Below are 12,204 nucleotides of genomic sequence, written 5' to 3' on the forward strand. Positions count from 1 at the left end.
ATTAGATATTTATGCCGTAATTTTCTATATATTCTATTATTTAACAAGTATATTTTTTTACCAATATAAAGACCAATAGTTATTTAAACAAATAGTCTGCAAACATAAACAACAACAAAAATTATAAAAACATATATAAATAATGTATATTTCATTATAGTAACATCATTGATAAAATCAAAATGTCAACAAAATTTTGGATCACAGTGGGCAAATGTATGATGTTGTTTGTTATAAAGTTAGCAACAATTACAATATGATTATATGGTTTTAATATTGTAAAATTAGGTCGAATACGAAGTCCCCGGAAATATAGTGGCAAGCACTTTAGCTCGTTTAGTTTTTAATTTCGACTACAATCTCCGTTGGTTACACGAGAACCCTTCTTGTATTGATTCGTTCAGAACAGCAAATTTAGGTGTTGAGTATTAATATAAGGTCCTCATTTTTTTTTTCCTAGTAAATACTCATAATACTTTAGCTAGAGAAGCATGAGAGCAATTTGTTGGGTTTGAAACCCGCTGCTCGGTACTTCGGAGCCATCGCTTAGCTCGACGACTTATCTTCGACGTCCCGATTATTCACCAACGGTTTCCTCAAATTGCCGTTGGGAACGCTTCGCTTCACGACGCCAGGCAGGCTCGGCCTCTTGATCGAAGCCAAACCCGGGCTCGCCACGTCATCGGGTTTGACAGCTTTGAACTCGGACCCTTTCTTTGGCACCGGCCGAGCCAAATTCAAGCCGTCCAACGGGCTCGGCGGCGGCGGAGATTTCACGGCGTTGGACCATTCGATGGGAAACACTTCCACGTCACCTGTTTTGCCTTTGTTCTTCTTGTTCTTGTTCTTGTTTTTATTCTTGTTCTTGTTGTAATTCTTCTCTACCTCGAGATAGCTAGCATCAGGGTCTGCTTTCCTAGCCATTATCTGAAACCAAAACAACAACAACAACAACAAAAATCTCTCTTCAAATTCTCCAACAAATCAAACCCAAGCCGGGCAATTTAAAGTTTGAGTCTTTATTGCCTTTCGCAACAAAGCTTTTTATAAAACCACTCTTGAAATAATCTCAATCCCATACATTTTTTATTTTATTTTCTTACAATTTCAAAATCAAACCCAAGATGGGCAATTCAAAGATTGAAACTTTAACTCATTTCCCACCAAAGCTTTATATTTTGTCACCACCAATCATAATATACAGTGACTTAACATGACTTCTCACTCAATTTTGCTGTTTGTCACTGATAAACATATCTCCTAAAAACTTACATCAGTAGATTAATTCACTCTAAAAAAATCAACCAAAAACATGAGAGAGAGAGAGAGAGAGAGAGACCTTGGCCATAGTGAGTTGTGGGTCCTCGCCGAGCAAGCGACCGAACTGAAGCTCCATTTGGTCCAAAGAGTCGAACTTTGGCTCATCTTTAGAAGCGAATACGGCGAATTTATTTGCATTGAATTTACTTCTGGAAAAATTTAGGGTCTTTAGTCTCAGCCTTGTGAAAATGGGGTTTCTGAAAGATGGCGAAATAGAAGTGGTTGTGCTTGTCGTCGTAATAACGTTGAGAGCGAGACCCTCCATTCTCCAATCGTAAATATATCAACTTTCACAATCTCAGTTTCATTTTTTTTTTGGTAATAGTTGGGTTTTGGGGTCACTGTGGGGTTTTTTTTTTTTTTTTTTTTTTTTTTTTGCGTTTTTATTTTATATTTTCGGGGAAGGTCTTCGGGATAGCGTAGTGAGAGACAGAGTTTCCACGTCGCGCTATTTCTTTGAGTTCTTGTATGTTTTTATTTTCGGTTTCGTTTAAAAAAATATTGATGTCGTTTCCGTTGAAGCAATTTAGTCGTTTTTGTTATCCTATAAATTTTGTCGTTTATATGACATTGTTTGCTTAAGAAAATCAGATAATGGCATTTATTGCCCCTTTTTTCTTTATTATTATTATTATTATAACTCATTTTAGACGTTTTTGTTACCTTATCAATTTAGTCGTTCATACTTATTTTAAGCTTTGTTTATAACTCTTGTCAAAATATTAATAAAGTTACTCTTCTAACTCTCATTAAATATTACCCTAACATTTATTTAAATCTTTGATTTCGTGACACTCTTCCCTCCAAGTTTGTGAGGCTAACCGGAGTTGACGAGAATGTACGTCCAAAATTGAAAGATGAATCAACATAACATAAATTGTGTGTTGAGCATAAAAGAAACAAAGAGAAAACAATTAACAATTGGAGGGTTTGGTAACATAAATTTCACTCCTCTCAATTTGAGATTTGGACGCCGATTATCCACTTTTATGAGAGGCAAACATTTATGTCTCATTTTATATTTGTTTCAATTTGAGTTTTGTGGGGGTGCGTCGACAAATATCAAATGTGGTCCGGGAAAATAAAAGAAAGAAGACCAAAAAGAGTATTAGATTCGGACATAAGCACATCAAAAGAGATAAAATATTAGTGTATCCAAGTCAATAAAAGAGATTTGTGATTAACATGTAATACTCGAGGACTTAGATATTAGACATGTAATACTCATTAGTACATTTCTTACAAGATCCACATTCGAGATTCTTCTTCAGAAATCTCCATTAATACTCGAGGAATTACGAGGAGAGAAAGACAAAATTTAATCTTCATTTACTGAGTAATAACATAATTAACATTAATCTTCAATTCTCAGAGTAATTTACCGTGACAAAAAATTGCTCAAACATATTATACATATATACACAATACATACATATATATATATATATATATATATATATATATATATATATATATATAGCAACAGCTTGGCCATCTGAATAAGGTCTCGTGATAAACACAACATCCACATCAGAGATCAGAGAAGATAACACATATCAATGAAAAATGCGGGGCCGTTTGGTTTAGTTTTCTAAACTCGTTTTCTGTTTTTAAATTCTGTTTTCTGATTCTAATTTTTAAATTTAAAAAACAGATTTAGAATTACGTTTCAGAATATTTTAAATGTTGTTTGGTTATGTTTTCCATTCAATTGTATAGAGATAAAACAGAAAACAACTTTTCATTGTTTTCTGTTTTCTAAACAAATTTCAAAGAAAACAGAAACATGATTCTAAATCTGTTTTCTGAATTTATAACCAAACAGTTTTTCTAAAACTGTTTTCTAGAATTTAGAATCAGAAAACAGAAAACAAAAATAGAAAAGTTAACCAAACAGGGGCGTACAGTTTTGTCACAAGCCTTACCTGTTTTTTTTTTTTTTTTTTTTTGGCCCACTGAATAACACTTTTTTTCCTGCCAAAAACCTCAAACAAAGAATAATATGCGACAATACTGATGATCTTGGATTATATTTATATGAATACCACGTGACAAAAAAAGCGCTCTAATAATATCCAAGAAAAAGGACCAGGATGAAATGGATTAGCGATTTTTTTTTTTTTTTTTTTTTAACTATATCTACATGATGGCATCTTTTGTAGTTCTAAACTTATACTGACGTATATTCAAAATTTAAGAGAGCAAAATTGGGTCCTTCAAAAATATTACAAAAGTAGGTATTAAACAGCTATATTTCTTTCTTTCCTTTCAAAATGTAATACTTTACTTCTTTTCACACACATTAAAAAAAAAAGTATATAAATTACACTTCTAGATCGTATGCCAAGTAATGCACATATTTGCTCAAACAAACACACCGAAAAAAATCAAGTTATACACAAAACAAACAAAATCACACCATATATAAGTCTGAAAATCCGAATTTCACAAGCAAAGAGAAAAAAAAAAAAAAAAAAAAAAAACAAATAAAATTACGTCACGTACGGAAATCCCCCGAAAATAGGCAAAACTAGCTTATAACTTTTAATTTTCCTAGCAAATATTGATAATAATTTAGCTAGAGAAGCATGAGAGCAATTTCTTGGGTACTAAACCCGCTGCACGGTACTTCGCGGCCTTCTCTTCGAACGAAAGGCATTCCTCTCTTTTACTCGCTTCAACCATCGCTCGTTTCTCCTCCGCTTGTTTGTGGATTCCCGCCATTTTGTTCTTCATTTTCTCGGCATACTCCGCTTTCTTTTTCTCCAAATTTTCCTGAAAAAAAAATTAATTACAATTTCATCCCTAGTAACATTTATAATCATTTAAAAATATTTAGTAGGAGGGATTTATATACCTCTACTTTTCTTAGCTCGGCCTCGACCTCGGCTCTCTTCCGGTTCTCCCATGCAGTGACACCTGATAATTTTTTATATGCCCTGCTCGGATATGTAAATTTATCAATTCCTAGGAACAATTGAGTTAAATACTTGTATACAAAAATATCTTGTTAAATTGAAAATCAAGGTATCAATTGGGACATGGAAATATATATATTTCTAAATATACATCTACCAAGTTCTACGTATTTTCATACATGACGATATGATCATGTTTGGGGTTTTTTTTTCCCATGTTAGATATAAAAAAAGAATTGATATACATATATATGTTATATATTATATATATATATATATAAAATATTCCCTTACTTATTCTCGGACTTTGTCTTTTCACTTTCTTCCCAGGCTTTGATTAAGGCCAACCTTTTCTCAGTCTCTACTTGAGCAAGCACAACATCTAAAAAAGAAAAAGAAAAAGAAAAGGAAAGAGCAAAAGAAAATTACACAGTTGTAATAAGGCAATAAACAATTATATAAATACTCTGAATTTGCTATCTTTTTGTCCTTCTTCCAATAAGTGTGAAACTGATTCATTTCTTTTAGTCTATTCAAATAATTTTAGTAAATCACACAATTCACTAGAAATAACTAAATCCCCAGAAAAATGTATTACCTCTGTCTTTTGGGGCATCTGAAATTTTCTCATCCGAGCTTTTCTCAGCAGCAAGATCGGCAATTTCTAGCAATATTTACAAATGATCACAAGTTTTAGTGACGTTATGTTTACTAAAATTAAATTAAATGAAAGCAATATCCCAATAACATTTTCATTTCAATATATTTCTTTGTTGCCAAACCTAAAACCGGACAGAAATCAACCAATATTAAATATTTTTTAATAAGATATTTCTCTTCTTTACAGCTTTCTTTTTCCCAATAAAGACCTTTGCTTTTGGTTCTTTTTATTCTTATTCTGAGTTCTGACTCATGGGCTCCACTAATAATCATGAAAGTTCTTGGGCGCAAATGTAATTATCAATTCATTTACTGGTTTTTTGAAGTTCTAACTTATTTACGATTTTTTTTCATTCATATACAAAAATTATTATTAAAAAAAATAAACAAAGAAAAAATTTCCTCTAAATCAAGTTTTTATTTAATATTTTTAAAATAACACAGTTTAATATATATATATATATATATATATATATTATTTTTTTAAGAAAAGTTCAAAATAGTACTACACCTCCGTTTCTGGGTTTTCAGTTTTTTTACAAATAACCACTTGAATATAAAACAACCGAACAAATGAAACGTTAAAGTTTATAATAAAAATAAAAATAAATAACCGTTAAAGTGTTCAGAAAGACTGTAAATAAAACAACGAAGAAGGACGACAAACAGACAAGAAGACCATGTCTTTGTAAATAAAGATTTCAACAAAACCAAAGAAGATAAATAATATAATCCAAAGTTGTGTAGTGTTTTGTTTCTTTCGATTCTAGGTTAAAAAAAAAAAAAATTCTAGGTTATGTAAACAAATAATTGATTTCACATACCTCACGTAAAACGACGGAACAATGAAACCTTTTCATCTTGATTCAAAAGAAACCAAAAAACAACGACGTTACAGCTCATTGTTGAAGTACTAAACAATAATAATTTTAATAATAATAATAATAAACACTGTTCGTCATAAAATCGTGAAACTCAAGCAAGGTTTTCTCACAGAGCGAACTTGAGCTTCTAGCCATCATAATATACTAATAACTATTTTCTAACCACCATAACTAAAACATTTAAAAACAAACCGATTTTTTTAAGAAGCATGGATTTTTTTTTTTTTTGGTGTCGTCGAAGTTGTCCATGAGGTATCGATTTATTATGATGCATCATCTAATTTTGTATAAAAAAAGTATCAAAATTAAAAAAGGGCGATACAATTAGTTTTTCAAAGGCTTTAGGTACGATGGCTAAAAAAAAATATTACCAGAAACTCGAGTTTCTGCTCTTAATTCTCACATAGATATATATAAAAAACAAAAATCTACGGTAATAAATTATTATGAACATCCAAAATGGAAAAAGAAAAGTTCAAAAGCTGCAACTAAATGAAAGCATATATGTACATGACATGAGTAATAATCACTCGATAATATATAAAAACTTACTTTGAACAATGGAAGGAATTGATTTACTATCTTCAACAACTTTCACGGTCTTCTCATCAGAAACATCTTTCTTATTAGCTTCTTCTTCTTCTTCTTCGTCTTGTTTTTCGTTTTTCTTCACCTCGATTTTCGGCTCTTTTTCTTCATCTTCCTCTTTCTTGTCTTCATGGCCTGTGGGCTTGGGTGGTTCCTTTTCCGGTAGACTTGCATGCACAGGATCAGAGCTCTCGGTGCTCTCAGCTTTCTTGGCCTCTTCGTTCTCTGCCATAACGTAATCCTTAAGCTTAGCCACTTTGGTAGTAGACTCTAAAGAGATATAATAAATATATATATGACTTTTTTTTTACTTGTCTAGGGAAAAGGAAAGGCTTAGGAATTGTCACTGAATTTTTAGGAAGAATTTGTGATTATTACAAAAACATGAGATGGGAAGAAGGAAATGAAGAGAAGTTATTTTAATTTTTTTTTTTTTTTGGGGGGAGAGTGGTGGGTGTTGGTTTATATGCACAACAACAAAAAAAGCGGAAGAAAATTAAAAAACGACAAAGGATTTTTTGGGGTGTGACAAAAGCTATACAGATAATGATCCTATTTGGTAAAATCATTTAAAAATTATTATGAAATAAAGTTAGATAAATATCAGGGTTTAATATGTAAAGATAAATTATTATGTTTAAATATTTTAGTTATTGGGAAAATTCTAATTTTTTAAGTTAATGGATAAGGGTGTGCTTAAAAATTTCTAGTTTATTTAATTAATCAAAATTATGTATTTAAACTTAATTCTTTTTATTAAAAACTCGTGTTCGAATTTTTTCTATTTACTTTAATAAGTATGGTATATATATTTTATGTTTTAGATGTTTCTCTTCCCTATAAAGTTAAAGTCATTTAACTAATCTGCTTTTTCTTTTAACTATGGGATGTGGATTGAATATGAGTAGAAAATACATGAAGCAACCTAAGAATTATATTTTATGTTTGGAAAAATAACACATATATACTTTATATTTTAATAAAATATTGAGTTTAATTTTCGATTTTCAAAAATATTGGGTTTGTACCATCTGTTTAATTGAAATGACTAAATTATACTCTATAATAGATAACAGCGCCGAAATCTTCATTTTATTTATTTTCATTGATGTTGACTTTGATATAAGAAACCGAACCAAATCTCAAACCAGTAACCTAACTCTCAAATTTTCAATTTTAAAATAAAAATAGTCTTAAATCGAAATAGACTAATAAAATTAATACCTCGCAAGATATAGCTTCTTTCTGTGTTCGAATTGCAAATCCGAGTTTTGGATTTCACGCTCGAATCATTGATTTTGACGACTATCGACTGACGATTCAGATATTGTTGTTTGTTTTTTCGTTTTTAAATAAATTACATATAAAACGCGAATAAATAAGAGTAAAATGGAGTTTACGTATAAATATTATAGTCAACATTAATGAAAAGTCAACTAAATGAGATTCGGAGCACTGTAATATATTTTAGGGTATAATTTTATTATTTTAACTAAATAGAAGGTACAAACTCGACATGCTTGAAAACTAAAAGTTAAATTCAACATTTCACTAAAACACATGGTATATATGTCTCATTTTCCCTTTATGTTTTCAATTTTTTTTTTTTTTACTATTTCATTATTACATCACATGCATACCTAATATTATTGGGTATTTTTATGCAAAATAATTGTTGGATGGAATAAATTAATTTTTTTTAATATATTTATGGAGATTGAATATAACCCTCGCATAAGAAACCCCACAACAATTCGGTAGTAGCATGGTGCCACCTGAACTATATTTTAGATTGTAAGATTCTCAATAGTTAATTTACTGCTTATCGATATCGCATTGAGTCAAATTTTATGTGTATAACTCCTGTCATAAGAGTTTTTCACGGGCATTTTGGAAGAAAAAAGGTAATTCGTGCCTATGGGTAAACCGCAAGATGCCGTGTTTATATCGAGAGATTTTCTATGAAAATAAATTTTACGATTTACCCCATGTAATAATAGTTTATAAGTACTTATTTTCATATAAAATTTATTGGTAAATTTGATATTTTGCGGTTTACTCTTACAAGTCAGTTTAGTACTCATCGGCGCAAATTATCATTTTTCTCCCAAAATAGCAGTCGTAAACTCTTACAAGAGGTATATCTATGAAGTTTGAGTCACCATGCAATATTGATAAGTGGCAACTCAATCCTTGATCAAAACACGCGAATGCTTATGTTTAAAATTTAGTTCGTATTTTCATATGTCTCGTAATAAATATAGTTATTCATTAAAGTCCCATGTTGAGCAAATTTCCTAACTTTTACCAAAAAAAAAAAAAGTCATAAAACTTGTATTCAGTATCATTTTTAATATTTCATATATCTAATTATTATTTTTTCGTGTAAATAAATTATCAAGATTATTTATTAAAATATTTATTAGGAATTTTTTAGTAAAAAAATATATAATTAGTAAAAATTCCCTTAATAGATTATAAATAAATATTTGTATGTGCTCTAAGATTCCCTTTTCCCTCGCCTCACGTCACATTAATGTGATTCCTAAAATAAAACCAGAAATAATAAATAAATAAATAAAAAGAATAGTTTTCAATGTATAAATATAGGAATGTATTGTCTCAAAAATATGGGAATGTTATGAATTGGTTTGAGGAACGAGAATCAGCCAGGTGGCAAGTTGTACGCGTGAAAATACCAGTTTTACACGCCCCTTCGTGTGAGATTATCATTGCCTTGAAAAGCTTTAATGGGCCGTCATAATTGTGGCCCACAATAACAGGTACGCTCACATGGCCCGTTTGCTGACTCAGGGATTATTTACGGAATTCGCCACTGAAATACCAGCCTGGTTAAAAACCAACTATAAAATATATAATTTTGAGCAATTTTTTTATTTATTTTTTAAATACCGCGCAAACACATGACATGCTTTTAAAAAAGCTGAACGCCCTTGAAAGCTTTTGTTATTCCTTGAAATAAGAGACCATATGAAATTCTACTATAATTATTTTTTTTTCATTTCTTTTATTTCCTCACGCATTTTTTTTAAGTACATAAGAGACTTATGTCTCGGATCAATAAGTCATTCTCATTAAATAACTATCGGAATGTTTTCTTTCGTCGTCAAGGATAAACTTAATTAATTGACAAATGATGTCCCTATGAGTCCTTTATAAATTATCTTATTTTCAAAAGCTCATCAATTCTCAAAACACCTCACATTTAAGATATTTGACATTGATAGACTCTAATTACGCCTGTCATTATTGAGTAGAGGCTCGCTTGCGTTTGAAGTCACAATTTCTATGATGAAAATGATGTTATTTTTAGTGATTAACTTTCATTAAAAGTGACGTATAATATATATAAAGATAGTTAACAAATAGTCGATAGCGATCATAAGCACCGGTGGCGGAATAAGCGAAGGAGCATGGATAAATATCTTCTTAACTTTTGAAAATTGTAATTTTACCTCAAATTTTTATCAACTTTTATTTTTTGTCTAAAATTTTACGACTTTTTTAAATTTACCTCCCATAATTTTTTTTCTTCAAATTTTCTCCTCTAACTCTAGTTCCTTCCAGACTCTTTGGTGAGGCGTATTCTCTCTGAGAACAGACTCTTGTGAGAGCTTCCATGGCAGACGATGATGGAGGGGTTGAGGACATTATCAAGCGTACGAGTGTCCTTGGGGTGGTCGACGAGGACGAGGACTGGGACTTAGCGGAGGAGTCTGCGGTGTCCTTCGCGAATGAAGGAATTTTGGGGAGGCTAGTGACTAGGAAACCAATTAGACGGCAGGCTCTGGGGGCCCTCCTAGAGGGGCTGTGGAGCCTGTCGAAAGGTTGGCGACTGAAGCTACTAGACACCGATGGAACAGGAGTTTTTTTCCAGCTTTGGTGCAAAACGAAGCAGGAGAGTCTGGCGGTGGCAGCCAAGGAGGTGTGGTTCTACGGCCAAGGCGCGATTCTGGTCCGTTGCTGGCCTTCGGATGGAGACTGGCGGATGGTTAATCTGAACGACATTGGCCTTTGGGTGAGGGCTGTGGGTCTCCCACCGGGCATGGTGACGGCAAAGAACGCTCAGAAGTTGGCTAGTGCGGCGGGATCGATCTCCGAGCTGAAAATTGATAATCTAAAAGATGTCATGTTCAAGAATTACTTTAGATTCAAGGTTGATGTTCCTCTGGAGGGGAGGCTCTGTCCGGGCCGGTTTGTGCCTTTCGGTGGGAAGAAATTTTGGATAGAGTTCCAGTACGAGAAGCTCCCTCCCCTGTGCTTCCAGTGTGGCGCGCTGAACCACGACACGAAGTCGTGTCCTAACCCGATGTTGATGATTCGATGCGAGGATGGTGAGGAGGTCCAGGCTATAGGGACGTGGCTCAGAGCGGATTTGAAATCTGGAGGAGCTTACCAATCGCTGGTTCGAAGCAAACCGATGGTTTTTAGATCCGGGGCTACCACCTCGAAGGAGGGAACTGCTGAGGCCATGGACGGGGCTAAGGCAGAGGGTAACCAGGCGACTCCGAGAAACCAGACGACGGGTTCTCCAAGGCGGCCGGGTTATGCGTCGGGATCGGCGAGCCGGGATGAGATGGGAGCTCACCAACCTGGGAATCATGGTCCGGCGCATGGTCCGGCGCCGATGGACTCTGAGCCGAGTGGGTTCTCGGGGGCGAAAGCTGTTGTAGCTACGCCGGCTGAGATTTCGAGCACGGCCGAAGAGGTCGAGATCCAGAAATCGAGCACGGCCATCGAGGTCGTGACCCAGACGACCGATTCGACTCGCCCGGAGGAGGCGACCCACTGGAAGACGCCGACGGTGCCAGAGGGGGCGACTACGACGGAGAAGGATGCGAACCAGGCGACGGAATCGTCTCTCCCGGTTGAGACGGGCCAGACGAGGTCGTCGACCCAGGTGAAACCGCCATCTACGACCCAGACGGAGTCGACCGCGCAGCCGAGGCAGGTCCAAACTGGGAAGTCGCCGGCGCGTGGGCCCGCTCCTGTGCCCCTGGCTTTTCGACCGTTGGGACGGGACACTCATTTCCCGATTTGGCGGAGCATGGGAGCTGCGTCTCCGGGTCCTGAGGAAAACCTTGCTGCTGTGGGAGATCTGAGAGATGCAGAGAGTGGGTTGGCTTTTCAGAAGGATAATAGGAAAAAAAAAGGAAAAGCAAACGTACGGTGGGTGTTGGCGTGGGGCACGAGATTAAGAGAGATAGGGGCACTGTTCCCACTCATCTTGAAGCTGCAGGGCCCACGCCCAATACACCAAAAGATATTAATTTGGGCCACGAGAATATTGGGCTGGGCTTACAGAGTGGGAATTCTGATTGTGGGCCTAGTCTCAATCGGCCAGGAGCGAATTTGGGCCTAAAGGCTGAGGGAAAGGCTGCGACGGGCCCTATTCTCACTGTTGAGGGTGGGACGGGCACCGATCCCAAGCTGTCGGCGGACCGGAAAAGCGAGAATGGAACGGGGAAGAGAAAGTCAAGCGAACGCCTCAGAATTGGCAACGTCAAGAGAATGGCACGTCTTTCTGAAGCGGGAGGTGACGGAAAAAACGGCTCAGAGGAGGCGACACGCTCCCCCACGATTGCTCAGAAATTGGCGCGCAAGTTTGAAGCAGGTGGCGGAGAGACTAGCAAGGGGATTCTCTTCGCAGGGACCAGGTCGGAGCCTTCCTCCAGTACCCAGACGAGCCAGGTTAGCCTCCCTTGCCCTAACACTCAAGATCTAGGGAATAGAGACTTACTTTCTGCTACACATGACCTTGGGACTAGAGATTTATTTTCTGTTACTCGCACTTTGGAAGTTTCTAGTTCTCT

At 35.1% G+C, this 12,204-nt stretch overlaps 2 protein-coding genes across 2 annotated transcripts; both read right to left on the minus strand.

Moving 5' to 3' along the window:
* Positions 1 to 210: 210 nt before the first annotated feature.
* LOC149405710 (uncharacterized) lies at positions 211 to 1,626 on the minus strand. Its single transcript, XM_089607976.1, has 2 exons — positions 1,340 to 1,626; positions 211 to 927 (listed from the first exon to the last, which is right to left on the minus strand). Exons 1-2 carry the CDS (start codon positions 1,583 to 1,585, stop codon positions 547 to 549), a joined length of 627 nt encoding a protein of 208 aa, XP_089464102.1. The 5' UTR covers positions 1,586 to 1,626; the 3' UTR covers positions 211 to 546.
* Positions 1,627 to 3,626: 2,000 nt separating this feature from the next.
* Positions 3,627 to 6,798, minus strand: LOC149405711 (remorin-like). The gene is made up of 5 exons (XM_089607975.1): positions 6,335 to 6,798; positions 4,837 to 4,902; positions 4,533 to 4,620; positions 4,178 to 4,259; positions 3,627 to 4,095 (listed from the first exon to the last, which is right to left on the minus strand). Exons 1-5 carry the CDS (start codon positions 6,600 to 6,602, stop codon positions 3,895 to 3,897), a joined length of 705 nt encoding a protein of 234 aa, XP_089464101.1. The 5' UTR covers positions 6,603 to 6,798; the 3' UTR covers positions 3,627 to 3,894.
* Positions 6,799 to 12,204: the final 5,406 nt, after the last annotated feature.

This window comes from Urtica dioica, chromosome 2 (assembly GCF_054948205.1).
Source record: "Urtica dioica subsp. dioica isolate 48M chromosome 2, U.dioica_male_clone48M_v1_H2, whole genome shotgun sequence".
NCBI classification, from domain to species: domain Eukaryota; kingdom Viridiplantae; phylum Streptophyta; class Magnoliopsida; order Rosales; family Urticaceae; genus Urtica; species Urtica dioica.

Bases quoted from the DNA above. Each gene is read 5' to 3' on its own strand.
- LOC149405710 (XM_089607976.1), bottom strand. From the start codon at position 1,585: ATGGAGGGTCTCGCTCTCAACGTTATTACGACGACAAGCACAACCACT. The intron at 928-1,339 runs GTCTCTCTCTCT...TTTTGGTTTCAG, and splicing joins CACAACTCACTATGGCCAAG to ATAATGGCTAGGAAAGCAGA.
- LOC149405711 (XM_089607975.1), bottom strand. From the start codon at position 6,602: ATGGCAGAGAACGAAGAGGCCAAGAAAGCTGAGAGCACCGAGAGCTCT. The intron at 4,621-4,836 runs GTAATACATTTT...TTTCTTTTTTAG, and splicing joins AGATGCCCCAAAAGACAGAG to ATGTTGTGCTTGCTCAAGTA. The intron at 4,096-4,177 runs GTATATAAATCC...TTTTTTTTTCAG, and splicing joins CCGAGCTAAGAAAAGTAGAG to GAAAATTTGGAGAAAAAGAA.